The following is a 27,042-nucleotide window of genomic DNA, read 5'->3' on the forward strand; positions in this document are numbered from 1 at the left end:
GGCCTCCCTGAGGTTTCCCGGTCCTCGCAGTGACCGCGGCGGCGGCGATACGGTGAGAGGACTAGGCTGGGCGGAAGAAGTCGAGCTCGAAGTGTTTCCGGTTCCGGTGTCAGATCGAGGCGCCGCCGCCGCAGCTGCCGGAGCCGAGATGCCTAAAGGAGGTGAGGGGCGGGCGCGCGTGGCCCGTGGGCCTCGAGGGGCCACCCGAGTCCGCCTCCCGCTAACCACTCAACCCGCTGGAGCCTCGGAGAGCGGCGTAAGGGAGGGCGTCCGCGCCGGCTGAGGGCCAGGCCTGGGCCTCGACGCCCAATTGTCTTTATGGGGAAACTGAGGATCATAGTGGCCTCGAGCCACACCCTCCGGGGTCTGAGGACCCTCGGAGGTTCTGGGTCTTCGGCAACGCGGAAGGCTAGTTCTAGGGGTCTGGGGGGTCTGGAGCCTCCTCTCTTCTCGATTCGCCGGCGATTGAGTCACCGTGTATAGCGTCTGTGCAGGGCCCGCCTGGCTCGCATGTAAAACGTGGGCCCGCCTGGCTCGCATGTAAAACTGAGCCTGTATAATGAGACATAACTAGGTGCTCTTGAGTCTGGCAGACCTAGCTTTGACTGCTCTGTTCAGCAGCGGTTCGAGTGCCTTTGAGTTAGTCGCCTTATCGCCTGTGTCTCGGTTTTCTCATTTGCAAATGGGGGTTATGATTGTACTTACCTCATAGTACTGATGAGAGGCTTAAACTAGGTAATCCATGTGGAGGGTGCAAGAGGGTCCGGCGGTCGTTAAATACCCAGTAAGCATTAACTGTTGTTATTTGTAGAACTTTTAGCAGTTCCTTGACCAAGGAGGTAAAGGATCCATGGCTTCCCAGTACATTGTCACCCGTCCTCCATCCGTTTTCACTAAGAGTCAGTAGTTCTCGATTTGAAGCCCAACATGAAGAAGTTATTCAATTTTTTTCCAGCCTATTTTCCTCATCTGGAACACCTGGCTGAGAACCCTTAGCTTGAAGAGTTCGGGATGAGTCATAAAATGATAGAGCACTTGAAGTTCTTGGCTAGCTCCTGGCACAGAACAGATGATCAGTTAATACTGGTAGCTCATGTCATGTTGGTTGAGAAGCATCAGCCCACAGGAAAATCTCCTTGGAGCTTTTTCAAACCTAAATGACTTCCTGACTCCCTACTTCAGAGATACTGGGCTTTACAGAGCTGAATCCATTTACACCTAACTACTGATTTATTTTGTGGTAGAAAGAACCATGTCACCTCTTTGGTTCTACTGTTTTGAAGGTAGGTGCTACATGAGCCCTTCTGACTCCAGAATTCTGGTTCTAGGAGTCCTACCTAATGGATTATTTGAGCCAGTGTTGGAGGTTACAATAAGAAAGCCCTAAATATGAATTCTTGGTTAAATGACTTTGTCTTTTGGCTTGTGAAAAGCTTTGTGAGTAGACAATATTTACATTTCTTGCTTGTGTTAATTTGCTTCAAACGTGAAACAAAAATGAAGATGTTAAAATATCAAATTCTCCATGAGCAAAGGACCACCTCTTCTTTGTATTTTGTAACTATGAAGCATTTTTAAAGGCATGAAGAGTTTCTGATAAAAGTTACTGTAGATTAGTATTCCATAGCCAAGTGTGCAGGTTGGGAGCCTATAGTAGCCAATTTTGAGTTGTTAACTATTGTTTGGAATATTAAAGAGGGCAAGAAAGGGTGTTGGTTTCTTATAATATCAGTCTTGAGCTCTCATAATAGGACTTGCATGAGCATTGACTGAGACACTCCTGGGAACCTATGTAGTCATTAAAAATGGGTTGTGTATTTTGTAGCAGCCCAATTATGACTCTGCAGCTGCTGTCTAGGAAATCAGGGGAGGCCAGTATCTCTTACTGTCTCCGGGATCCAGAGCAGCTCTGGCTATCTAATATAGGTTCTCAGCTCTCAGTGAGGGAACCACAGCTTTCAGGAAAAGTAGGGGATGAGTTGAGGCCACGGCCACCCCAGTGTCCTCCAGGACCAGCAGAGGGGTGCCTCGCTGCTGTGAAACTGGCTGATGGCTTCAGCAGGGATCAGACTATAAAACTGATACTTTTATATAAACTTTGCTAGTCATATTTTTAACTCTTAGATGGTAGTTAGGTTTATATTCAGCTTTCACTTTGTTTGCCAGCTGTTTCTTGCTCCAAGCACCAAAAAGTTTTCCCCTGTAGATTTAAATTTCTTATACAATATAGGTGAACATGAAGTACTTTATATTCCCCTTATATCTGTAGTAAATCACTTATGTGGCAGTGGCTTTGTCACCCCACCTCAAATACTGTACTAGAGAGAAAAAAATCACAGCAAACATTTTTGTAGTGCTTATCCCTGTGTCAGGTGCTGTCACAGCAGCTTTGCATATGTTAACAAATCCATCTTCATGGCAATCCTATAATGTAGGGACACACATGAAGAAACTGCAACTCTGAGAAATTAAGTACATGTTCAAAGTCACAAAGCTAGTAAGTGGTAGAGCTAAGATTTGAACCCCAGCATGAGACTTTAGCACTTGTAGTCTTCACCACTCTTCTTTGATCTTAAGTCTCCTTGTCTATAAAATGGGACCTAGCTGTGCCTCTTAGACAATAGGTTTGTTCTGAGGATCAAATGAGCCCATGACTGTGACATACAAATAAGAACTGTAGTGACAGCAGGGGAATAAGTACTACATGTTCTCATGATTGCATCTGAGTTTTCTATGTTTGAATTCTAAGGGACCCGGGGATTTAGCCAATCAGCTATATGTGGTATGCCCTCCCCCACATCCTCCCTTCAGGTCTTGTTTGTGGGAGCCTGCATCCAACACACAGTTTACTGCTGTATCAGGTGGTCACATGTTGCCTCTTGTCCCTTTGAACACATGAAGGTGGGGAAGTATAAGTTTGAGTGGTGCGTGGTGAGAGGTGAGGTCTCTGCAGGCTCGGATGAGAGCATCTCAAGCAGGACATAGTCCTCTGGGTCTTGGCAATCAAGGAAACTGCTTTTCTCCCACCTTGCTAACCTACAAATCCTTGTGCAGGGAGAAAGGGAGGCCACAAAGGCCGGGCACGGCAGTATACAAGCCCAGAGGAGATCGATGCACAGATCCAGGCTGAAAAGCAGTTGGCCAGGGTGAGTACATGCCTGTCCAGGCCACTCCAGTGTCCCAGGGTGATGCCCTGCCTCTTTGGCACCCAGAGAAGCTGGGAAAGGACAACACATTCTTAAGAAAAAGCCCATGCCTGAGGTTTGGGGGTTGAGGGCAGCAAGGAGCAGGCAGGAGTCTTAGAACAACCAATGGCAGTAAAGAGGGGAGCCATCTTTTCATTGGATCAGTTAGAGCTTTGTTCACTCAGCAATAGTTGCCTTAGTGGGTATCTGTTCTTGGTCCTCTGTTCCTTTCTTCCAGGGGCTGTCTACCAGGCTTTGCCCATCCCCAGGCTGAGCTCCCAGCAAGAGTGCTGGCCAAACCCAGCATAACATGATGCTCTCTGCCTTGCCACACCCCCAGCAAGCAAAGTATCATTTGTTCCCCTAGACCTTGTTCAATGTCATCTCTTCTATGACTCTCTCTGGAGCTACCCCCTCTTCCCCACCCCAGTCCAAGCTTAGTAGTTCCCTCTGCTCTGTTTCCACAGTGTTTCCACTGTCAGGAAACATTTTGGTGTCCACATCCCTGCGACACCATTAGATTCCCACCTACATTAGGACTGAAGGGAGCACAATCAGGCCAGATGAGTGGTACAACTGTATAGCGCCTGTGAGCTCTAAGAATAGAGAGGCCACATCCAACTGAGGTAGAGGGGAAGAGGACCTGTTTGGTGGAGCAGCTGGCAGCTGAGCAAGACCTTGGAAAATGTGTTGGCAAGTGCTAAGGGGGGAAAAGACATACTGTTTTTGTAAGGGATCTTTTTGGTGTGGAGGCAAGCAAGTAGAGGGAAGTGACATGCATGGTGTTGTCTTGGAAAGCTGGTGCAGCAGGGCATCTGCATGGGCAGGTTGGAGTGGCTGGCCTGTCACTGACTGTGGGAATGGAAAGTAGAGGAGTACTTGCTCAGGAAAGCGAGTACAATTTGGTAGCTGCATATGGCAGCTAGGGGAGCAGGAGGGAATCTGAGCAGTACTGTGGTTTCCAGCTCCATGGCTGAGTCCTTCTGATCCTGGGAGATGAGGTACCTGTGCTGAAAAAGGGAACAGGGCATTTGTGGCTGTGTGAGGGGCTTGCTGGGCTGTAGGAATGGCTTCCAGGCTATGTAAGCAAGTGGATAGGCTGCCTCTGATACAGGTCCCCCATGGGTGGGGCCAGGGTCTCAGAGTAGGACCCTTGTCATCCTCAGTCCTAGTTTTCTGGGGCTTAATTTCTCATGGTCCACAGTCTGGTGGTGATGGGGGCAGGGGTCACAGTCTCGGGGGTTTGTTTTGCATTTTTGATTCTGCAGGTTGTCCATTTCTGAAATAGGAAGAAGAGGAACAAGAAGAAGGTGGAGATGGGGCTGCAGGAGATCCCAAAAAGGAGAAGAAATCACTAGAATCCGATGAGAGTGAGGATGAAGAAGATGATTACCAGGTACTGAGTTTGGTGGAGGCCTGGGACCTAGACTCACTCATTAAAAACATTGATAGAATGCCTCTTGATTATTAGTCCCAGTGATGGATGCAGATGGAATCCTTGTTCTTAAGGGCTTCATAGGGAGATATAGTCATGTGCTGTATAATGTTTCAGCAACAATGAAACCACACATGACAGTGGTCCCATAAGAAAAATTCGTATGACTTAGTGAAGTCTAAGTTGTTGTAACGTTATGGCTTGTGACACATCACATAATGTTTGTGGTGAATTTGGTGTAAACAAACATTATACTGCCAGTCACATGAAAGTATAGCACATAAAATTACAGAAGCAGGCTATACCATCTAGGTTTGTGCAGATATACTCTGCAATGTTCAAACAATGATGAAGTCACCTAATGATGCATTTCTCAGATGTATCTTTAAGGAGCTGATGAATGTATAGAGCATAAAGAAGTAAATGAGCAATATAATTTCAAGTAGTATTACAGATAAAATGGACTGTGATTGAGAGTACTTGGAGTAGTGCATGGTGAGGAGGTGACTTTTAAACTGAGATCTGAAAAACAAGATGGAACCCGCTGAGCAGTCCAGGCAGCCCAATTAGCAAGTGCAAAAGCCCTGGGGTGGGAATGACCTGAGCATGTTCAAGGAACAGAAAGGTTGGTGGGGCTGTGTCTTGGTGGGTAAGAAGTTGAGTGGTTAGGGATGAAGGAGGAGAGATTGGCAAGGGCAGCTTCTGCATGGCTATTGTAGGGATTTGGGTTTCGCTGTAGTAGTAGGCAGTTGGTGGAGGCCTCGAAATGAAGAAAGATGACCAGATTTGTTTTTAAAAGATTGTTTTAGCTTCTCTGCAGAGTGAATTGTAGGGTGTCGAGGGTGGAAGCAGGGAGCTGGCTGGTATTCAGACAAGAAATTGTGGCTTGTACTGGGGTGGTGGCAGTGGCAGTGCAGAAGGGTGGGCAGATTCAAGCCATATTTTACAGATAGATATATTGGGGTTTGCTGAGGGTTGTGTGAGGGGGCTGAGGGAAAGGGGAATAAGGCCATGTTTAGGATTGTGTGGAGGAGCCAGTGGCGTGAGGGGCGAAGCTTGAGTTCTGTTTTAGATATATTTGTGTTGTCAGGTACCCAGATGGGCTTTTGGGAGATGGTGGGGTTCTGCAGGACTTAAACTTCTCCAATGGCCAGTTTCTTGTCCTATCATAGCAAAAACGCAAAGGAGTGGAAGGGCTTATTGACATCGAGAACCCCAACCGGGTGGCACAGACAACCAAAAAGGTCACACAACTGGACCTGGATGGGCCCAAGGAGCTTTCAAGGAGAGAACGGTAACCTGTGGGGGGCTGAGGTACCCACCTCCTCTGAGGCCCCTACCTCTGAGCCCCTCACTTCCTGGGCTCTGAGGTCCCCAGTGGCTGGGTGGGGGCTTTAGCTATGGTGTTGATTGGTTTCATTCCCCAAAGACTCTGTAGAAGCTTCTCCAAAAAAAAGAACCAAAAAGAATGTTTTTATTCACCATTAGAAACATAGCAGGGAAAATAGAGTCGATTCAGACCTGAGCATTGCACTTGAGGTAATGCCCAGGGATACACAGAAGGTTACGCTACAGTCCCTTCTCTCCAGAGCACCTAGTCTAGAGACACTCCTTATCCAGCCTGATCACCATTTCTGACCTGAATCCATCCAGTAATGTCATGGACATGGAGATTGGGAAGGGATTTGGGGCCCGTGGTGTTCAGGAGGCTGCACAGCGCATGGAGGTCCACTGGTTCCCCCAGCCCCACTCCACCAAGTCCAGATGAAAATGGAGCTGCAGATAGCTTCCTCATAGGTAGTGTGCGGATCACTATCAAGTACCAAAGTGTCCTGCACATTTTCCACAAGTAGTGCCGTGACTTTTGATGGCCACCAGCTAACACAAAGGGCCTTATGAGAGATTGAAGGCTGCTAGGGAAAGCCGCTCTGGTTTCTCTCCTGACTGGGCTGCTAGGATTTAAATTGGCTTTCCTGTGTTGGCCCCATGATAACAAGTAGTCTGTGAAAACCCCATGGGAATGCCCATGAGCTTGGGGTTTTATTGGAGGTTGCAGTGGACTCTCTCCTTTAGTAGCTTCCTTCTCACGAATGGAAAGGGGATCCTGTTGCTACCCCTGCCATTTGAGGTTGCAGACTGAAAGCCATAAGGGTCCACACCCTGCCAGCCTTCAGACAGCCTTGGTTATTCCAGATGCTTCTGTCCAACCCACCCCACCCCTCCTTCCAGGGTGGGATCTACCAGGTTGACAGGTGTTCCCATCTCATCCCTGTAGCAGGTGTCTTGTCCAAAGTTTTCTGGGTGAGACATCTTCTCATCTGACTTTTGTTGCTGGATTTCTCTTCTTCCCCTCTGGCAAGACTCTATGCCTCCTCATTACTCTCCAGCCCTATGTGTCGTGAGGCCTCCAGGATGCCAAGTCTGTCTCACCCCTAAGCTTCTGACATGCAGGGCTCTTTGACCCCTCTGAAACTTGGCTTTTCCAAACTTAGTGTAAACAGGACCCTCCAGTCTCACACCCTGAAGGGTGCCCACTCCAGTTTAGAATCTGAGGCTTGGGAAGATCCTCAAAGAGAAACTAATGACCCTCACTTCTCTACTTAGCGGGTTGGTGGCTGTCTCCTTTGTCCTATGAGAGTCCAATTCTTATTCTCACACCACCATCCCTGGGGACTCACCCCCTTGGGGGCAGCCTCATACACACCTGGGCTGCTCTGACCAAGAATGTGCCATGTCAACCAGAGATTGGATGTGTCAGATTCCCATCCGTGGCTACTTGGCCCATTCCTTTCTCCATTCCTTAATGTTTCCAGTGCCTGCCTTTTCTTGTTGTCTTCTCTGGACACATGATTCACTTGGCTTTGGTCCCCTTTTCTCATTGCGGACACCAGAGTCTAGTCAGCCAAACCCTGCCCACCCCGCCACTGCGCCAGCCAGACGTGATCCACTCTATGCTAAAGTTTTCCAAAGGTCACAGATGCAAAGCTCACCCCCGTCCTGTTTTCCATCAGAGGGAGCTGAGGGCACCACTTGAATGTCCCCAGCCCTTTGAGCCTGTTGTGCAGAGATCTAAGCTTGTACCATTGTGTGCTTGTTTGGTGAGTGTCCATCAAGGAGGGGGCACACAGAGCCGGGACCCCCTCCCTCAGCCAGGGTGCCCTCCTCCACTTGGGCCCCAGGCCTGAGTACTTGGCCTTTTTTCTGGCTCCCACATCCAGCTCAGCTGACAATGGTGGGGAAGATGTCCCCCATGACACCATTTTATCCAAACAGAGAAGAAATTGAGAAGCAGAAAGCAAAAGAACGTTACATGAAAATGCATTTAGCTGGGAAGACTGAGCAAGCCAAGGCTGACCTTGCCCGACTGGCAATCATCCGGAAACAGCGGGAAGAGGCCGCCAGGAAGAAAGAAGAAGAGAGGAAAGGTAAGTCCTGAGTCCCTGGAGCACTGCCTGCTTCTGTGCACCAAACCTTACACTTCACTGCCTTTGTTGTGTAATGGGATGGGGTCAAATTGTTTGGTAGAGGCTCACCCTGCATATGTGTGCACACATGCCTTCATTGCTGTCACATGGAAGTGGGCATTCCTGCCCCTCCAACCCCCCAGGGTGTTGGGAGGGTCTAGCAGTAGCACTGAGTCAAATGCAGGTTTGAGCCTTAGCAGAGCTTTATCCATGGTATTAAAGGAAGACTCAGGGATGCCCCAGGGTCCCACCAAGGTCTCTGGTGCCTTGTGTGGCTGAGAGCTGCCTGGGGTCACCACTGTCTGTCTGAGGGGCTTGGGAAGGTGGGACAGGGTGCAGACTCAGATGAAATCTGTCCCAGGTATCCCTCTTTTCCCATGTTCTTCCTCCACTGAGGCCAGGTAGGGTGGCTGTGGGTAGTTAGTCTTCTATAGGAGCGTGACTTATGTTCTTGTCTCCTGTGCCCTTGTCTCATGTGGTCTCTGTGGAGAGCCCTTAGGGATCCTGCTATCCTGCCTCCTCACCAAATAGCAAGGAAACTGAGGCCTAGAAATGGGAGACCAGTTGCCCAGGGGCATTCTCACCACACTGGAGATAACTGGTTATCCCAACTCCCTGCTAGCAGCTCTTGCTTCACAAACCCAAAGCAGGAAAGGACTTCCTGTGTAACTATTTGAACACTGTTGTTGGTTTTAGACTTCATAGAGGCTGCAATTAAGGGGTTCTGCTTGGAAGAGGGTGGGCAAGAAGAATTTCCGTTTGCCCTGTGGATTACCTGTTGGTGGGCCTTTATGGAGTGTGCCCCAGACTTGGCAAAAATGTGTAGACACCTGTGTCCAATGGTGTTAGCAGAAATCCTGTCCCTTGGGAGGGCATCAGGTGGGCCCTTCTTGGAGCTCTTTATCTGCCCTCCTGAACCAGTTTTATAAAATGTTTTCTGAGGCCTTTCAGACCTGTAGTTCTATGATTCTGGGATTGGGGTTGTGTATATGGAGGGGTTTTAACTTTAGCCTTTCCTTCCTTTTCCACCCTCAGCAAAAGATGACGCGACTTTGTCAGGAAAACGAATGCAGTCGCTTTCCCTGAATAAGTAGCATGGCCTGAGGAAGGAGATACCAGGGAACTGGGCCTTGCGGCCAGGACCGCTGCCGTGTCTCGCCCACCCTGTGCCCTGGCGCCACTGCAGCAGCCCAAGACAAGTAGCCCCCCCGACAGCCTGGGGCCTCCTCTTCATCTTGGCACAGAAATTGTTTGGGGGGATGGTGGGTGGGGGGCTGGGAGGGACGGGGCAGCTGCTGTCTTTGAGACAGATTCAGGACAGCATTTCATTTGTAACCATTTGAATGTTTTTGCTGTTTTTAGAATTCAGAGCCCTTGGGGGTGCTTGGGAGGTGGGTTAAGAAGAGCTTCTCTCTATCCAGTAGATTGCACGGTAGGGGGTGGTTGTGCTGGGGGCAGCTGCTGGCAAGTTTGCAACAACCAGCCCATCTTTGTTGCTTGGGTGCTCACTTAGAGAGGCTATTACCTGGGAGCCTGTGCCCTTGGTTCCTTGGGGGTCATGGCTCATCCATGGTCAGTACCCTCTGACTGAGGCCTCCCCTCTGCCCTTCCCTGCCCCATTCCTACCCTTCTGGCCAGGACCTGTTCTTAACCCTACCCATTGATCATTTCAAGAAACCTGTTTACTGTGCAGCCCCCAGACAAAACATGCTCCAAAAATCCAACTTGTATATTTGGCAGATTAAACTTGACATTATCGTAATCCTTGTTCCATGATCTGTCTTTGGGCCCCTGGGCTGTTTTCACCCAGCAGGGCATGGTCTCACTCTCAAGGCATGCCTACCCCGCACAAGGTTCAGGTGGCACTGAGCAGGGTTTAGGACCTGATCCTGGGTATCCATACTGGAGAGACTGTGGGAGCTGGTCTCCTCCCTTGTTTTAACCAAGTAGGGATTTTAAAGCCAGAGTGGCCAGGGACCTGTTCATGTCCACAGTACACTGGGAGCAGCACCGGGCCTCTTTCCTGTCCTCTGAGTGCCTCCCTGTGGTTAACAGCCTCAGGATTTCAGTGCTGAGAGGGAGCATCCCAGTAGTTGATACCATGACTACCAGGCATTACCTCATTTAGTCCTTACTACCCAGTGGTGGGAATGGCAGCTGGGACAGTGGGGCTTAGCACAATCATGTGAGCTGCCTACAGGCTCAGCTATAGCACCTGTTTTGTCCCTGCACCCCTTCAGTGAGGGGCGCTCTGCCTCATGAACAGCAGCGTTTGCACAGGGTCCTGAGAAGTCAGTGACTGGGTGCCAAGCAGGTTTGACTTGAGGTCAGACAGAGGGATTTAGTGGCAGAGATGGAATCGAACCCATGATTCCCAGTGATCTCTACCACACCTGGGCTTGACTGTGCTGGAGACCTGGGTGCCCCAGAGGGGATACCACAGCTGCCAGCACCTGCAGCTCACCCTTGCCGACAGAAAACCCTTCATGATCTAGGCTAAAGAGAAAAACCATGATAAAAGTAGGTAACTAGAAAGTATGTGATAAACAAAAATAATCCTCTGAATAAAATGGGAACAATGGTAAATTGTTTTAAATAATGAGCATTTATCAGAAACCAAGTCTAAATGTCAAATACAAAAATATTAATTTTCCATTAAAGCCTAGAACCAGCCTGGAATGTACAACCACTTGTTTAGGAATCTGACTACTAAATGAGTGACAGGAAAGATACCTGGTCCTGTAGCCCCAGGCTGGACTGCAGTGGGGAAAGAACCATTTGGGGGAAGGCCCTTGGGTTTAAGGATCAATTTTGCTAGCAAGCAAAAATAAGCTACCTACGCCTGTGTAAAAACCTCTCCTTCCATACACAGGCGAGCATGTCTACAATTGTATTTTTATTCCAATTTCAAAACAGTTCATGACCAACTGAGTGCTTTTGAGATTTTTTTTTTTTTACAATAAAAGTATTTCTTCAAGAAAAAGGCATATGTTCCTTCAAATAGGTAAGAAAAGCTTCCTACCCCTCCCCCCTCCTCCCTGTGGGGACCAAAACAGGTACCCCAGAAGGATTCGGCAAAGCAAGACTTGGCCTCCATGACCCCTCCCTCAGCAGCTGGGTTGAGGCCAACATTCTCACAAGATCTCATTTGATCTTGAGGTCCTTCAAGGCTGATTCCAAGCTCTGGAAGGAAAAGAGCAGAACAGGCTGGTTCTCAGCTATCCTGCACATACCCACCCACAGTGACCTGGCCCACACCCATCCCAGCCCCAGCTAGGCAGAGGACAGAGAACTTGGTCTTTGGGGTCTGGCAGACCTGGGTTTGAATCCCAGCCCTGAAAGGGAGGTGCCCCAGAATATACTGAGGCCCATAAGTCAAGGGGCTGCCTCATTCCCCTATGTCATCCCAACAAAGTGCCTTCCTCCTTCCATGAATGAAGACAGCACCCAGGGTGGCTGTGAGAACAGCAGAGAGGGAGGGCCCCTGAGGGTCTGGCAGGAAGCTAGGTGGGGCAAGGCTCACCTTCACATCCCAGATGCTCATGCCGCCATCCATGCCGGTAGTACAGAACTGCAGGCACTTGGCCTTACCCCCACTGAGCACCGAGATCTGGCTGCAGAGAGGATGAGGGTTTTATGGATCCCAGCCTGTACCTTTGTTGGACTCAAGGTTACCCTACCCCTCAGGAGTTCTTGGGGGCACCAGTACAGTTGGAAGTGCTAGGGTGTGTTTCACAGGCTATGCGGGACCACAGGATGGGGGCCAGGAGACTGCTTTAGGGACAGCAGTAGTGTGTGAAGTGCAAAGGGCAGCCCAGGCAAAGAACAAGACAAAAACCCAGGCAGGATGTGAAGGACGTGTGTCTGGGGAATTTGTGTAGTGACAATAGGGTGGCAGAATGGGTAAAAAGCAAGATGGGGCTGGGAGGATGTAAGGCTAGTTCTGAAGAGCCTTGAAAGCTGGGCAAAGGTGTTTGATCTGAAGACATTGGACCCAGTGGCCACAGGTGGGTTTAACAAACCAGCTCTATCAGAAAGTCTTACTACATTCTGTTAGCCTCTGGGTAGACACCTGTAGCTGGTAGGATTTGGGAATTTTGGAGGGTCTCCCCCTAGTCCCAACCTAGTTCCTCAAGGAGGCCGCAGCAGGACCCCTAGTTTGCCATCACCTCACCAGTTTCTAGCACTAGACCTACTTTAGCTATGACCCCGCGCATAAGCCAGCTAAGGTTACTGCCTGGCCACCCTAGAGAGCTGTAGGCCCCTACCTCTACAACAGTCCTCACGTGACCATGTCCTAGAAATGCAGAGTGAGGCTGACAGCTCTGCCCCGAAAAAATGCTACTTTTGTACAACCTGAAGAGATCGACGGGGCTCCCTCAATCAGGCTCACACCTACACGCTCCTGGGATCAGTCTGGATCACTCGCTCCCAGGCCCCATCCTGCCCCTCTGGCCCTGCCCACATCTGCCTCCTTTCTCAGGCAGAAAGTCCAGGCCCCCCTCACCTGACGCTGTTCTTGTGCAGTGAGTCTAGGCCCGTCCCACTGGCCACGCCGCCCTCAGAGCTCGCCTTCTTGTCCAGGTTCTGGAAGCGCTCGCGGGCTGTCAGGCCGCGCTGAGAGCTTTGCTTGGGCACGTCCAGCCGCCCACCGAAGCTCAGCGTCCCTGCGGCGCTGTCGTAGGTAAAAAGCACTGGGAAGCAGTCGTGGCCCTGTGGCGGGACAGGGTTGCTCTTTCAGCACTGGCTAAGGGCAGGCGCAGTGCTCCTATTTTCCACATGGGGAAACTGAGGTGGTAGTCAAGGCGTGATTCAGAGGGAACTTAGGCCATGAGTATGGAGCCCAGGAGGTTGAATGCAGGACTTGGGTGGAGCTATCGAGAAGCTGAATGCAGCTTGCTGACCCCAGCTTGCAGGCAGGCCCGACCCCAGGTGCAGGGACCAGATGTTGGTAGTGCGCATATAGGGGCACCCCATATCCCATCAAGGGTAGCGTCTGGATGAGAAGCTTGTCTGAGATTCCTCTGGGAGCCCAGATGCCTTATTCCTGCCCAGCCTGTTATACTTGTTTTAGGCCTGATCCCCCTCTGGGACCCCCATTATGTTCCTGAGGGGTGAAAGGCTCTTGACAGATAGGTGGACAAAGGGAGGGAGGGAGATTAGTAGCACCTTTCTGGACACATGGTAGAACTACACTGCCCAACCCCCCCAACACACACACACACCTACTCTGAGGTAGGTGTGGCCTTGTCATTTCCACTGGCCAATAAAATAAGCAGAAATATTAGGATCCAGGGCATGAATTCTCACTTCCCACATCTCCCTTCATGGCAGTTGGGGAGCATGTTGGTGACAAAGCCTCCATATGCACTGAGCAGAGCGCCCCTCACAATACTCATGCTGGATATGTAAAGTGAGTGAGAAATAAATATTTATTGTGTTAAGCCACTGTAGTTGGGGACTTTTTTTCGTTACTGCAGCATAATCCTACCTATTGTAATCCATACAGATATATGGATGGATAGATGGGTGGGTGAGATGGAGGGGAGGGGAGAGGTGGGGAGAACAAGTGGCATCTCTGGGCTTGCTGGGAGACCTGCTCTAGTGGGCCAGTGCTCCCCTCCTTCCCTCCATCCTTACCGCAGCCACCAGACTGTTTTCTGTGATGAAGGTCAGGGCCAGCAGCGGCAGCGTTTCAGAGGCCAGAATCGCAACACTGAGTGAGAAAGAGATATCAGCCACACCAGTCCCCTCCTGGTCTGTGCCTTGGTTTCCCCTTCATGTAGCCTATACTCACGCCATCTTCTTGTCGGCATCGGCCAGGCACACAGTACTGTCATGGCTGACCCAGGCCACGCGGCTACCACTGGCTGAAAAGCAGACACCATGCACCCAGCCACAGCTACTGCTGGACTCAAACATCAGCTCCCCAAAGGGCATCTTGGAGCCCCAAGGGGTGGGTGCTGGTCGCTCTTCCACCTCCTTGATGTAGGCTGAGAAGATCCTGCCCATAGAGGCAAAAAACAAAAAGTGACTGGGGGACTGAGAGGGGCCCCAACGACAAGGGATTCCCTCTCTCAAACCAGCCTGGTGAGGTCAGAGCACCTGGCTAGGAGCTCATGGTACCAGAACCAGCTTTTCACGACTGGCATCTTCATGCTCGGACAAGTTAGGCCTCAGTGCCCTCTTTGTGTAATGGAGTGGGGCCAGGAGGGCTCCCAGCTCAGAGTCCTGTGAACTCCCAGGGTCCTTGGCACCCTCATCTGTGGACTGACCATTCATAGATGATCATCACAGATGATGAAGCTGCCAGGGGGTGTCTTGGTCCGCATCATGCTGGCCACTACATTCTATAGTCAGCCCTTAGGATGTCCCTCCTCTCCTCTGCTCTGCACCTTGAACTAATTCCGCCCCTCATCCTACCAGCTCTACCCTGCACACTGCTGTTCTCACGTACATTAACCCTCTTCTCTCCAACCCAAGGCCATAAAGGGGTCACCTAACAGATAAGGATGCCAAGAAACCAGCTCTTCACCCACCAACAGACCTCGTCAGGACATCATTCTCCCTGTGCCCAGGGCCTCCAAAGGAGCCTCCAGTGTCTAGGAAAGCCTCATTTCCCAGATGGAGATTCAGAGACCCAGGGGAGCTGAACCCCCAAGTAAAAAACAGCTAATGGCTACTGGACACTACATTCTAGACCTTAAGATAATACGGCAGGATTTGTCCCAGGTTATTGGTCATTTATACCTTAGTGTGAAAAAGTACACCCACTCATTTTCCTTCAGACAGAAGCCAGGATACTGAAGGAGTGGGGTGGGCTTCTAATGAAACAGGAGAGGAGGGCCTAGGAAAGAAACCTGGCTGATATTAACAGGTTGGAAGGGGCACATCCTGCTAAGCCTCTCCATAGGCCGAAGACGAGACCTAGTGATGATCTTGAAAGAGCAAAACCTCATAGATGCTTGACTGAGGCCCCAGGTCACCCTGCTGGCAGCAGAACTGGTCTGCAGCTGGTCTGGAAGGCAGGGTGTGGGGTTCTTAGGACAGGGCTCCCCTCTACCTTCCAATCGCTGTTCCTGTGTTAATGTCAGGGGCCCACCCTCTCACCGGCACTTGAAGTCACAGGAGCCTGCAGCCAGGAGCACGTTGTTGGGGTGCCAGTCCAGGCTGAGGACAGTGGAGCGAATGGGTTTCTTGATGTGCTTGCACACCCACCTGGACACAGATAACAGACAGGGGGAGAGAGAGGGATAGACAAGTGGGCAACCTACTGACCTTGGCGCCTGGGGCCTCAGTGCCCTGCAGACCACTGAGATCCCAGGAGGGAGGGACCTGGACACTGCCAGTCCATGGGCCTGTCAGGGATATGGTTCAGGACAATAATGTGTGGGAACCCTACCCTCAGTCTCCTTTAAACCTCTCAATAACCCAGGGCAGACTCAGCTAAGCTGCCACTGGCCAGGGTGGGATTTGAACTCGGGTCTCCCAGATTCCAGCCTTTGTTCCTACCTGGCCTCTGCCCTCAGGGACCCAAGAGAGAAGATTATGTTGTGGCTGGGAGCTTGTGAGTGGGCCTGGAGTGTGACAGGCTGGGTGCCCTGGGCAAGTGAGTTTGCCTCAGGGCTTTACTTCGCTCATCTGTGAAGTGGGGACAACAATTGAGATCCAGTCCCATGGGCTATGGCGGAGTCAATGCCAGTAGGTGTACAGGGCTGAAAGCAATGACCGCAGAGGTGGCCCTGGTGTGGTCTGTATCCTTGTTACTGGGACAGGGCTGTGGGAACATTCAGTGCTATACAGGGAGCCCCTCCCCCCAGCTACAGGTCCAGAGAAGACACTTTTCCAGAGTCATGTGAACAATTCCCCATCTGACGCTTTCCGGAACACTCTAGTCCCAGCACTGTTGGTCTACAGCCCTGAGCCCCTCCTAGCTCACTCAGGCCCTGCCCAGGCACCCACCAGTCATTTTCCTGCTCAAAATAGCAGATGGAGATGACACGGGAGCCACTGCCCACAGCGAACTTGTTCTCATTGGGGGCCCAGCGCACACAGCGAGCAGCCCTGTTGATCCGCAGGATGACAAGTGTGGGTTTCCACGTGCGGCCCTTCAGCGTCCAAACGTAGGCATTGCGGTCTGTGCCGCAGGTCACAATGCGGTTACTCTCGGGGGCCCAGTCAATGCCTGTGGTGTGGGGAAGGGACACTAGGTTGAAGCCATCCAAGGAGAAGCGGCTAGCCGTATCAGTGTCCATGTAATGAACACTGGTAGAACTTACTGGGGTTGTTACATCTCCCCCAACTATCACCAAACATGCTGGAAGGACAAGCCAAGAGACAGCAAAGAAATAGGTCCTTAGTAATGCTGAGCTGCTGGATCGAGCCTTTCCTGAAGCCCGAAAACCTGAGTTTTACGGTAACATGAACCAACATAGTCCCTTCATAATTTAAGCCACTTTGAATGAGGGTTGTGTTACTTACAACCCAAACTATCCTACCAACGCAGTGGCTGGACGGTCCTGGCTGGCCCCGCCCCGTCCCCCTGCCTTCTTTCAGGAGGATGATCCCAGCTGGCCTGACCCACCTGTCACTTGCCCGTTGTGTTCCTTGAGCTCATGCACCTTGACCCACTTGGCTCCGCTCTTCTCATAGATGTGCACCTCGTGGTTGTTGGGGCAGATGGCGATTTCTGCAGGAGATATGGGCAGGGTTTGGGTAGTAGGAGGATGCATGTGCACCCAAGTTCTCCCCTGCCCTCATGACCGCCCTCTACCAGGAATGCCCTTCATCGGCCACCTGGGCTATGCCTTGTCCTTCAAGACCTGGACTCTCCTCCTTTGCCATGGAGGGGCCTCCTGAAGCCCCTCAGGCCCTGCTGGGCCCCCCTTGTGATGCTTCCCCAGACGACTGGCCACCCCTCACCTGTACCACCCACAGTAGTCTTATGACCTCTGAGAGCTTCTCCCCATCCCCCACTACTGCCCTCTGCTCCCACCTCCAGCCATAGTCTCCTTGCTATCCGACTCAGGGCCTCTGCATCAGCCCCTCCCTCCCCTCCCAAATGTTACCTTCCTCAGCCACCTTTTCTAAACCAGTTCCTCTGCCTCCACTGTGTGTTCTTCATAGCTCATCTTACTACCTGCCATTGCAGGTTATGTCTTTGGTTCTCACCCCCAGCCTGGGAGGCTCAGAATCTACAGTCCTGCCTGTGCCAGGCCGTGCTCTCGCCTCTACCTCTCCATGCCCACTCGCCTGACTGCCCCTGCTTGTGCCCAACCTGCTCGTCCCTGCTATCCTAAACACCCGGGACCAGAAGTGAAGGAGCGGGGACAGCTGGCCCTCACAGAGCCCAAAGTCCAGGGCGCTTGGCTGCTTAAATGCTCCAGGGGATGGCAGGCACTCACGTGTGCGGTCCTTGTTCCAGGCGTGACAGCTGATAGGTTCCACCAGGAAGCTGTGGTAGGCCATGGTTTTTCAGCTTCTGTGCCCAAGAGGGAAAAAACCCCAAGTCAGCCCTGCTTCTTCCCCAGACCAGGCTCCAGCTGACCTCATGGGAAGGCAGCAGGGGCCGCCCTGCCTTCAGACTCTGGTCTGGCACCTCGCTTCCTTCCTGGGACTTTATCAGGTTCCCTCCTCATAAAATGACAGTGCTCATGGGATGTCTCTGAGGCTCCAGGGAATAGATAAAGGATGGGGTCAGGGGTGGGAGATATGGGGTCAGGGGTGGGTGAAGCTGCTACTGAGTGGGGTGTGCTAGGACCCTGCACCAGACGGGCCATTGCCCATCATCTGTACCTCAGTCTTCTCATAGGTAGAGCCATCCTCTCCTCAAAGGACATGGTGAAGATGAAATGAAATGGGGCGAGGATGGAATGAAACAATCTGATAAACTGAGGGGAGAGCAGTGCCCCCCACAACCAGAGCCCTGATCGTCTCCACCCTCTTCGAGTGGGGAGAAGACGGGAGGGAGCAGGTCTGCAGGCACTTGTGGGCCAGGGCATAAGCGGATAGATCCCATTCTCAAGAAAACCCATGGGCTGCTCCTGTGGCAAGGAGGATGGGCAGGACTGGGCCTCGAGCGGGTGGTAGGGTCTTCGAAGCCCCAGGGTGGCTTGGCTTTGGGGTGGAAGGTCCAGAGGGCAGCTAGGTACTTATAGGAGGGAGACTGGGCCCAGTACCGAAGGTGCAGCCCTTGCAGCAGCAGCAGCAGCAGCAGCTGGAGAAGGGTGGCCTCTCCCTGACCCCAGCTCAGTCTCTGCACATTTCCAGCCTCCTCCTTCCAATGGTGGGGGGCTTACTGGCTGAGCTTCAGGGGAGCCTGTTGGGCCTGAGGAAGGGCAGGGTCCATACCTAGGTGGGTCACCCACAGCCTCCCTTTACTCTCACCCCTCCCCACCCAGCTCTGCTCACTTCTGTCCTGGACTGGCTGGCTCCTCCCAGCAACTGCCCTCTCAAGGCCACTCCCTCCCTCTAGCTCCCATGCCTGTTCTTCAATGCTGAGCTTGCTGCCTGCCCTCAGCCATCTCTACCTGAAGCCCACAGAACTGGCCTTCACAGATGCTATTCCCTCTGCAGGGAATGCTGCTTCCTCTTGGATGTGCCTGGTGTACCTTCAAGGCCAGTTCTGTCTACATTTCATACCTGTGTGCTATTCTCTCCATATTCAGCAAAGTCCTATTCATCTGTAAATACCAAAGTGAACATCACTTCCTCAGCAGCCCAGGCTCCGGCCACATGCTCATGTGTGTTTAGCCTAATACACACACAAGCACACTGCTCCCACCACAGATGCCTTCCCAGCCTCTCCCTTATAAGGCCTCTTTGTGTAGGAGAGCAAAGGCCCCGGAAGTGGCTCTGAGCTGTCAGCCCAGGTTAGCAGGCCTGATGGGGATTTCCCCCAGGCTTCCGGCACATCTGGGCCAGGCTAGTGCTGGCATCCAGTTTTGCTGCGCAGGGTATCATCACTGTCTATATCACAGATGACAAGACTCAGGAGTGGAAGAGCACCAGGCCTGTCTACTAAGCTATGCTAATCTGCCCACCCCCATTTTCCAAGGACACCAACAGGGCAGGGGCAGGGCTAAGGCCAGAGAGCACTTCCAAACCCCTGTACTCCAGCTGAGGTCAACCACCCCCAATCCCTTCAGTTCCAGAAGGAAGACTCTGGGTCAGAACGAAGAAGTCCTGTGGCTGCAGCCTACCGTGGATGGGAGTGGAAGAGGAGAAGACACAGTTCCCTTTTAACTTTTTCATGACTTCCGCAAAGCAACTGAAACCAGCAGGGCCTCAGCAATGACTCCCAACCCCCATAGGTTACAAATGAGGAAGTGGGAGGCCAGAGAGGGGTGGGCAGGGCTTCTTTAGCCACTGTGGCCTCAGGGCTGTGGCCTCCTAGCTCAGGAATCATTGGATTGTCCCTGTGGTCAGACCCAGGAAAAGCAGCCTTCACACTGGGCCTGAGTTTTGACTTAATTCTCAGGAAAACCTCTATACTACCAAGGGGCGAGAGGGGCTCACTGCCAGCCAACCTCTCTCTGAGGAAAATGCTGTCAGGGCTGCTTTACCCAAGTGTGTTGACAATTCAATGCTTCAGCGATGGTTCCTGGTGGAGACAAAGGCTTAGAAACCTGCAATCTAGAGGAGGATTCAAGGAGAAAATAGCTTCTCTCCAAGGCAAAGCAAGTCAGGTGAACCTTCCTCCTACTGCCCGGCCAAGGGCCTCAGGCCTCAGTGCTCCTTCCTTACAGTAGTGCTAGGTTCAAATTCTGGCTCTGTACATACTGGCTGGGTACTCTCAGCCAATGCTTCCCCTCATATTCCATTCAGAAAAGGCTAGGGCTGGAAGAGGTAACAGGCTGTAGGGTTTTTCTTGCTTTCAGAGAAGCTCTGCCAACCTTCTCTGAATCCAGAGATTTGACTGCATTTGAGGCTAATCCAGGCAGGAGCTGCCCGGAGCAAGGATCTCAGCTCCACAGACATTCAGGGAAGTCCCCACCCAGCGCGCAGACGCTGGCTAGAGGAAGCTGCCAGCAAGCCATTTTGCAGCTTGCTAAGCAGTAACTCAACTTCCTGTTGTGTGTGAAACAGCCTTTGCTACCCCAAACAGCCCAGCCAATCCCTTCTCCTCTACTCTGCTCTTGAAGTCTTACAAACTAGGCAAAGTCAAGAAACACAAATGAAAACAATCATAAGGTACCAAAAAGTCCCAGTTAAAGTACTCAAATGAAACAAAAACTAAAAACACATAAAACTCAATGTTGGCAGGGCTGTAGAGAAATTCTCATTTGTTGCTAATTTGTTCAGCCTTTCCGAAGAGGCTCTTGTGATAACTCTCAATTCAACAACTGGGTAAGAACAAACAACAGAATAACGTGAATAGGAATTTAAGATTGTTAACACTCTTTGATGGCACAAATTCATTTTGGTACTAAGAAAACAGCCACTAACTTTTTTTTTTTTTAAAAAAGCAAACATGTCCATAATATGTCCTCTTTATAATGGTGACAGGGTAGAAAAATCCAGATGGCTACAGACATGGAAAGAGTACATGTGATATTAACACACTGGGATACTAGTTAACTATTAGAAACAAACCTATGTGGATTCATATACAAACGCATATGTAATAAACTAAATTTATTTGGCATCTCTATAATAACCATGATTTACCCAGGATATTGACATACGTTCTCTCTTTTATCCCCTAAAGCAAGCTCAAAAAGTTTTTTTTTTTTTTTACTTTAATTTTGCAGAGGAGGAAACAAACACACAAAAGCCAAGATTTGCTCAAAGCCACACAGGTCTTAAAAGGCACAGCAGATTCTGACTCCAAATCTCAGAGGCTAGGTTCACCCGAACAGGCATTTTGATAAATGTAGGCAGGCCTTAGGACGGCAGCAGCAGTATCTGCACACATTTAGATTGTGTGTGCCTGGCATATTGCCAAGTGCCTTACATATTTATATTTATGCCTCACAACATGAAAGGCTCCCATTTTCCAGATAAGTTGAGGCCCAGAAAGTTTAGGTGGCTTGCTAAGGTTATTAGCCAGTGAAGGAAGAAGCTGGCACTCTTACCTAGGTCCCTGAGAGTTCACAGGCATTGGGACCTCTTAAACATCGGGCAGCACTGCACGCCAGGTGGGAGAAGCCTGGGGACAGCCTGGAATAACCTGGGGAGAGCCTCCAGGTCTCCTGCTTCACAGTAGTCATTACAGTATTACTGCCACTGCCTGCAGTCCCGGCCCTGCCCCGCCTGGGCCGCCTGGCTCCTCTCCCTGACGCCGCCAGCAAGGGAGGGGCCACTTGGATCAGATCTGCTGGGATCCAGCTTAGAGGACACAGGACCCCGTGGACCTGGCCCCGGGGGCCATGGACAAGCTGGGGGAGGGGGCGGCTGAGAGGAGGGAAGGGCAGGGCGGGGGCGCCAGCTCATTTCCCGCTGGAGCAACCCGGAAGACTGGAGGATGGAGGGGAAGTGACTGGGCGTGGGGCCCTCGCTGCCCGAAATAACGGGGGGACACCGGCTGTGGGGCAGAGCTGGGGAGGTGAAGAAACGGGGGAGGGAGGAGGGCGGAGAGGTGGACGCACGGGCAGGGGACCCGGCTGCTCCGAAGTTGCTGTGTGCTGGGAGCCTTGCATTGCCCACCCTTCGTCCGGTCCGCCACCCGCAACCTACTCATCTCCTGGAGAGCCCCTGTCTCCCGTATCCCCTCACTAACCGCACTCCCTCACCTCTGGGTGCCCCCACATCTCCAGGTAGATTCCCTCCACACAGCCCCTCACCTCCAGGCGCCCCCTCCCCGCGTACCCCAAATCCCCTTTACCTCAAAGTGGCCCTCCTGCCCCCAACTCCAGGCCACCAACCCCCCGCGACCCCTCACCTGGGGGAGTCCCGGCCGCGGACTCTGGACAGTCGACGCGCCGAACCGGTCTGGGACCCGCAGCCACTTCCTCGTGGGCGGGGGGCGGGGCCTCGCAGCCTCAGCCCCAAGGGGTTGAGGGCGGGGCCCAGGGGCAGTCCGGAGATCCAAGGTCCCACCCACTCCCCCGGGTTTTGGGGCTTTGCGTGCCAGAGTGACCAGAAATCGTCCGCAACCACCCTTCACCACGTTATGGATGGGATAACTGAGGCTCAAAGAAGGGTGAGCAGCATGAACAGCAGCTGGCAGATACCCGGAGCCTGGCAGGTTGCACGTCACTCCCAGCCTACCAAAAGCAGTGTGGGCTCTGAGTTCACATGCTGGTGACCCAGCAACTTAGGGAAACTTTGCAGGTTCCTTCACAAGCTGATACCCGCTGGGCGCCAAAAGTGCAATAAGGTGTCACCAAGCCAGCCAGCCAGCCAGGTCCCGCCCTCCCGCCCTTTGTGTCTTCAGTACAAAATGGGGGTGCTGGCCCCGGTCAGGAGTGCACAATGGTGCCCTGGCTGACTCTGGCTGGTCCAGCACCTTCTCTCAGTGCTGACTTCTTGGCCCTCAGTTGCACTGTGTCTGCTTCATTCCTTCGTTACTTGGCTGTGTGTTGCCTCCTGAATTTGGGTCTTGGGCCATGTAGTCCCCAGGAGTCTTTCCATCTCTACCTTCTGCCTCATCAATGGAGATGTGGTCCCAGGTGGCCTTGCAGATGGAGGAGCTCTGGTGAAAATCCTGCACGCTCTCAATTCACCAGGTTCCTCTCCCTAGGACTGACTCATCTTACCCAGATTCAGCCAGGCAGCAGGCAGCAGTAGCTGGGGGTGGGTGGCTTCCTGGGCACAGGAGGTCCAGAGCTAGACTTCACCCTGTCAAGTGTAGGGACTTTGACAGGTGCTGTTCTTCCTGCCTAGCACACTTTTCCCACCCTGTCCTTACCTGGCCAACTTCAGTTTATCCTGCAGGACATGGCTGAATATCTCAGATCACTTTGTCCCTGACCCCTTTCCGATTAGAGGTGTCCACTGGACTCTCAACAGGATCCTGTACTCACCGGTCCCAGCCCTTACTGGGTGGTTGGGAGGATTACATGTACCCAAACATGGGGAGCACTTCCAGTAGCAAGCACAGAGTGAGTACTCAGTAAACTTGAGCTAAGTTTTATATGATCCTGAGCCTTCCTGGCTCTGAGGAGACACTGAGGGGCTGTTACCAAGGCTAGATGGCTTTAGTCTAACCAGCAAAGTTTCAGATGGTCTGAATTGACAACCCCCTTTCTGTGGGGACAGGTACAGTTGTAGGGGGACACCATGGGATACCTGTTGTGTCCCTGGCTACTGTCTTACCCCTCCACAGCTTTGTATATGTCCAGGGAATGACCCCAGGTGGAACTGCCCCCCACCTCTGGTGTTGGCCCTGAATGCTCTAACCCAATCAGCGCCTAGTATCCACTGTCCTGGACTCGTGACCTTAGATGGCCAGGTCAAAGCAAAGCTCAGGACTTTGGATGATGGTGGAGGTGAAAGAAGCCCCTTCCGGAGGAGCTGCATGAATCTGAACGTGAAAGTTGAACAGCCACAAGGGAAGCCACCTGACCCAGTTAAAGCTCAGATGGAGAGAACGGCAGAGAAATGCCCAGAGCCCTGATCAACCTGACTGATTAGTCTGAGCCCAACCTGCCTCCAGAGGTTTCAGATACATGAGCCAAAGAGTCTACTTTTTAAGCTGGTTTGAGTTGGGTTTTTCTTTTACTCATCTCTAAAAGCATACTGACAAATATGCACACTTGAGGACTCCCTTTTCCTCATTGTGGAAACCAGCCTGATTTAATGAAAAGATGACTCCTAAGTTTAGTGTGAGCAGAAACCGTGTTTGTATTGCTTGCTGGTGCCTAGAATGGTGCCTGGCATATAGGAGGCACTGATTGCACATCTGTTCCATGTGTGAATAAATGAACACGTGGTGTTAGAAAATTGAACCCAATCTTGGCTCTGCCACTTCCACCTGTAGTGTAGCTTCAGGCAAGTCACTCTCCTACAGCACCAGTTTCTGCATCTGTAAAGGGAGGCTGGCTCATAACAGGCACTGCTGCCCCCTCACAGGCCTTCACTCCACTGTGGGAAGGAACCCCCAAAGGATGGGAAAGCACAGCTCAGACTGGGAATCAAGGGGGGTGTTATTTGAAATGGCTCCTTTGGGGGACAGTTTTCTAAGCGTAAGTGAAGCCACTCCTTGGGTGAGGGGAGCCTGGGGGTGGATGAATTTCATTTGCAGTTCCTGAGAATAACTTGAGAACTTTGTTCCTGGAATCTGTCTCTCTTTGTGGTGCATTGGGACAAAGATGCTGCATTCTCCCTTCTTTTCTGCCTTCTCAGGTACCCAAGAAATGCAGCCACACACCCTGGCTGCAGGGCTGGCTGACTTGAAGGAGGGCAGTCAGTGGGGAGGGCGGAGCAGGATAGGGGAGGTGCAAGGGGGAGGTGGAGTTGGTGGTTGCTGCACTGTCTCCAGATCATCAGGGTTCTTTGGCTTTCTGCTTTTCTCCTCACCACACTGGCCTTACTGCCTCCTGGTCGCAAGAGGGCAGCCAAGCTCCAGACGTCTGGACTCAGAATGTGCTGGGCTGGTCAAGGCAGTGGGACACTAGGGATGATAATGAGCACAGCATGATCTCCTTCTGCCTCAGCGTGTGACCACGCCTGAATGGGGATCATGGATCTCTTTCCCTCAGATTAGGGGATTGCTCCCTGATTCCCTGTGAGCAGGAGGGAAGAGGGGAAACCTTGTGCCTCCTTTCCCATGCCACAGGCAGGGAGGGCTCATGTCCACCAGGGCTGGGGCCCAGAACATGCTTAGCATTTCACATCCTCAGCTCTGCTCCAGGGGGCAGGCCTTCCAATAGGTTTGGCACCTTGTTGCACACTCTCTTCCAAGCCACACGCCTTTATGTGGCAGTTAAGAAATTTAGGTCTACAATGAAACTCCACAAGGTATGGTCAGAGGGTCCCCTCCCATAAGTTCCAGTGGTGTCACCCTGCTCCTCAGCCTGGGCAAACTGACTGGGCTTGACCACTGAAGCACCTCTATTTTTTGCTCCCCCTGGTAGGGAGCATCTCAGAAGTTACCGCTGGGGCTCTGAAGATTGTCATGTTTCCAACATAGGTTGTCACACTCTCACTCTGGACTTGAGTTTTGTCATCTTTAAAATATGGCAATGACAGTTCCAACACTACAGGGTTGTTAGCAGTTAATGCCTATCCATTGCTTACCTCGGTGACTGGCACAGGTAGCTATTCTTAAGGTCATGTATCAAGATGTGGCTAAAGTTTCCTTCCTCATGAGGCCCCTCAGGTGACTATCTATCTTGGTGGTTTTCAATTTTGTTCCTCACAACTCAGTGATATATATTGCGACCTAGTACAAACCCCCACGTGTATCTGAAACTTACGTATCATGAAACAATAATCTTTCTTACTATATGAAATGCAAAATATATTTTCTGCCTTGTTTTTTAAAATGCCAGTCATGACCCTACTGAAGTGATTTTAAAACCCTTAATGGGCTCTGACCCTCAATGTGAAAAATACTTTCTAGATTATACTTCCTTCCCTTCTGACCTAGCGTATTAGTTTCCTATTGCTGTTGTAGCAATTACCACAAACAGGGTGGCTGAAAACAACACAGATGGATTCTCTTACAGTTCCGGAAGTCAGGAGTCTGCAATGGGTCTCAGAGGGCAGACATGCGAGAACTTGTTTCCTTGCCTTAGACTCTGTCCGTATTCCTTGGCTCCAAGGCCTTGTAACACTTCAATCTGTAAGTCCATCATCATATCTGACTCTCATCTTCCTGTTTCCATCTTATAAGGATCCTTGTGATTATATTGGGCCCACCAGGATCATCCAGGATACTCTTCCAATCTCAAGATCTGTAATTTAATCCCATCTACAAAGTTCACCAGTTCTGGGGATAATTAAGATGTGGACATCTTTAGGGGACCATTCCTAGTACTTAAATTATACACGCACACAACTTAGCATAACCTTATAATTCACACTGATCTGTACTGACTCTTCCACATGGGATAGCTTCATGGCCTCAGCTACAGAGCAGGCACCTAGGGGAACTCTGGGCCTTCACATCATTGCCTCCAGGGTTGGGCACACATGGGGCTAAACCACTTGTGTGATGATTGTTGGGCCAAACTGAAGAATCATGTGTAAGCGATTAGTATGGGTTCTGAAGCCGACCTCAATTTCTTTAGCATAATATTCTGGAAAAAATTACTGAATTTTTTCTTGGTTAGCAGAATCCTTCACACACTGCTTCCCACCCTATCCCATGCTGTTATTAAGGGTATCTAGGCCTACTATAGGGCCAGTGCCAAGCCTGAAAGCAAATCTTGGTTTTACTGAATATCTAAAAGGAATTACCAATCTCGTATCCTTTATTACCCCCCAGTTTACAGGTGAGGATACTGAGGCTCAGGGATGTTAACTGTATTGCTCAAGGTCACACAACTTGGCAGAACTATATTCTGACACTGAAATCCAAAGCTTCAAGTCAAAGGGCTTTCGCAGTCACCCAAAACCCCTTCAGATGGGTACAATCACTGTGACCTTAGGCCTGGCCTGTGTCTCAAAGATGAGATGAGAGGAGGGCGCCTCCATAATTTCACAGGCCCCAGCACTGCAGTACAGCATGGAGGGTTCCCGGCTGCCATGACTAGGATGGGTGTTCTTCCATGGGTGAGAAATGGCCCAAATTAAAAAACGACAACAACAACAACAACAACAACAAAAACCGAAAGACCACTCTGGCTATTAAATTCTTGCAGGCAAAGTTCATAAATTTTGGGGTTTTCTTGTTGCTGTTTTCTGACATGGAATACATTGTTTCTCTAAAACTTAGCTTGCTGGCCAAACCATGTGATTTAGTGAAACTAAAAAAATTTTTAGCTAATTCCTATTTTTTGGCTGGCTTTTGTCTTTTCTCTGTGACAACAGCCTTGCCCAATGCACTTGTGCAAACGTGTACGCATAAAGA

At 51.2% G+C, this 27,042-nt stretch overlaps 2 protein-coding genes across 2 annotated transcripts; one reads left to right on the forward strand and one right to left on the reverse strand.

Annotated features, from left to right (window-relative positions):
• Nucleotides 1-28: 28 nt before the first annotated feature.
• On the forward strand, nucleotides 29-9,846 carry PDAP1 (PDGFA associated protein 1). The gene is made up of 6 exons (XM_016159010.2): nucleotides 29-161; nucleotides 3,055-3,146; nucleotides 4,474-4,581; nucleotides 5,793-5,914; nucleotides 7,894-8,045; nucleotides 9,120-9,846. The coding sequence occupies exons 1-6, from the start codon at nucleotides 149-151 to the stop codon at nucleotides 9,176-9,178; spliced, it is 546 nt and encodes a 181-aa protein (XP_016014496.2). The 5' UTR covers nucleotides 29-148; the 3' UTR covers nucleotides 9,179-9,846.
• An 824-nt stretch (nucleotides 9,847-10,670) lies between these two features.
• ARPC1B (actin related protein 2/3 complex subunit 1B) lies at nucleotides 10,671-22,083 on the reverse strand. Its single transcript, XM_016159004.2, has 10 exons — nucleotides 21,967-22,083; nucleotides 17,489-17,565; nucleotides 16,669-16,773; nucleotides 16,047-16,269; nucleotides 15,195-15,302; nucleotides 13,882-14,088; nucleotides 13,725-13,800; nucleotides 12,592-12,797; nucleotides 11,608-11,698; nucleotides 10,671-11,267 (listed from the first exon to the last, which is right to left on the reverse strand). The coding sequence occupies exons 2-10, from the start codon at nucleotides 17,550-17,552 to the stop codon at nucleotides 11,229-11,231; spliced, it is 1,119 nt and encodes a 372-aa protein (XP_016014490.1). The 5' UTR covers nucleotides 17,553-17,565; nucleotides 21,967-22,083; the 3' UTR covers nucleotides 10,671-11,228.
• Between the last annotated feature and the right edge of the window lie 4,959 nt (nucleotides 22,084-27,042).

This window comes from Rousettus aegyptiacus, unplaced genomic scaffold, assembly GCF_014176215.1.
Source record: "Rousettus aegyptiacus isolate mRouAeg1 unplaced genomic scaffold, mRouAeg1.p scaffold_m13_p_8, whole genome shotgun sequence".
NCBI lineage: Eukaryota > Metazoa > Chordata > Mammalia > Chiroptera > Pteropodidae > Rousettus > Rousettus aegyptiacus.

Excerpts from the sequence above, each read along its gene's own strand:
- PDAP1 (XM_016159010.2), top strand. Across the intron at positions 3,147-4,473 it reads CTGAAAAGCAGTTGGCCAGG|GAAGAAGAGGAACAAGAAGA; the intron begins GTGAGTACATGC and ends TTTCTGAAATAG. Across the intron at positions 8,046-9,119 it reads GAAAGAAGAAGAGAGGAAAG|CAAAAGATGACGCGACTTTG; the intron begins GTAAGTCCTGAG and ends TTCCACCCTCAG.
- ARPC1B (XM_016159004.2), bottom strand. The coding sequence starts at position 17,552 with ATGGCCTACCACAGCTTCCTGGTGGAACCTATCAGCTGTCACGCCTGG. Across the intron at positions 16,774-17,488 it reads CTGGAACAAGGACCGCACAC|AAATCGCCATCTGCCCCAAC; the intron begins GTGAGTGCCTGC and ends TATCTCCTGCAG. Across the intron at positions 14,089-15,194 it reads TCCTGTGACTTCAAGTGCCG|GATCTTCTCAGCCTACATCA; the intron begins GTGAGAGGGTGG and ends CTCTATGGGCAG.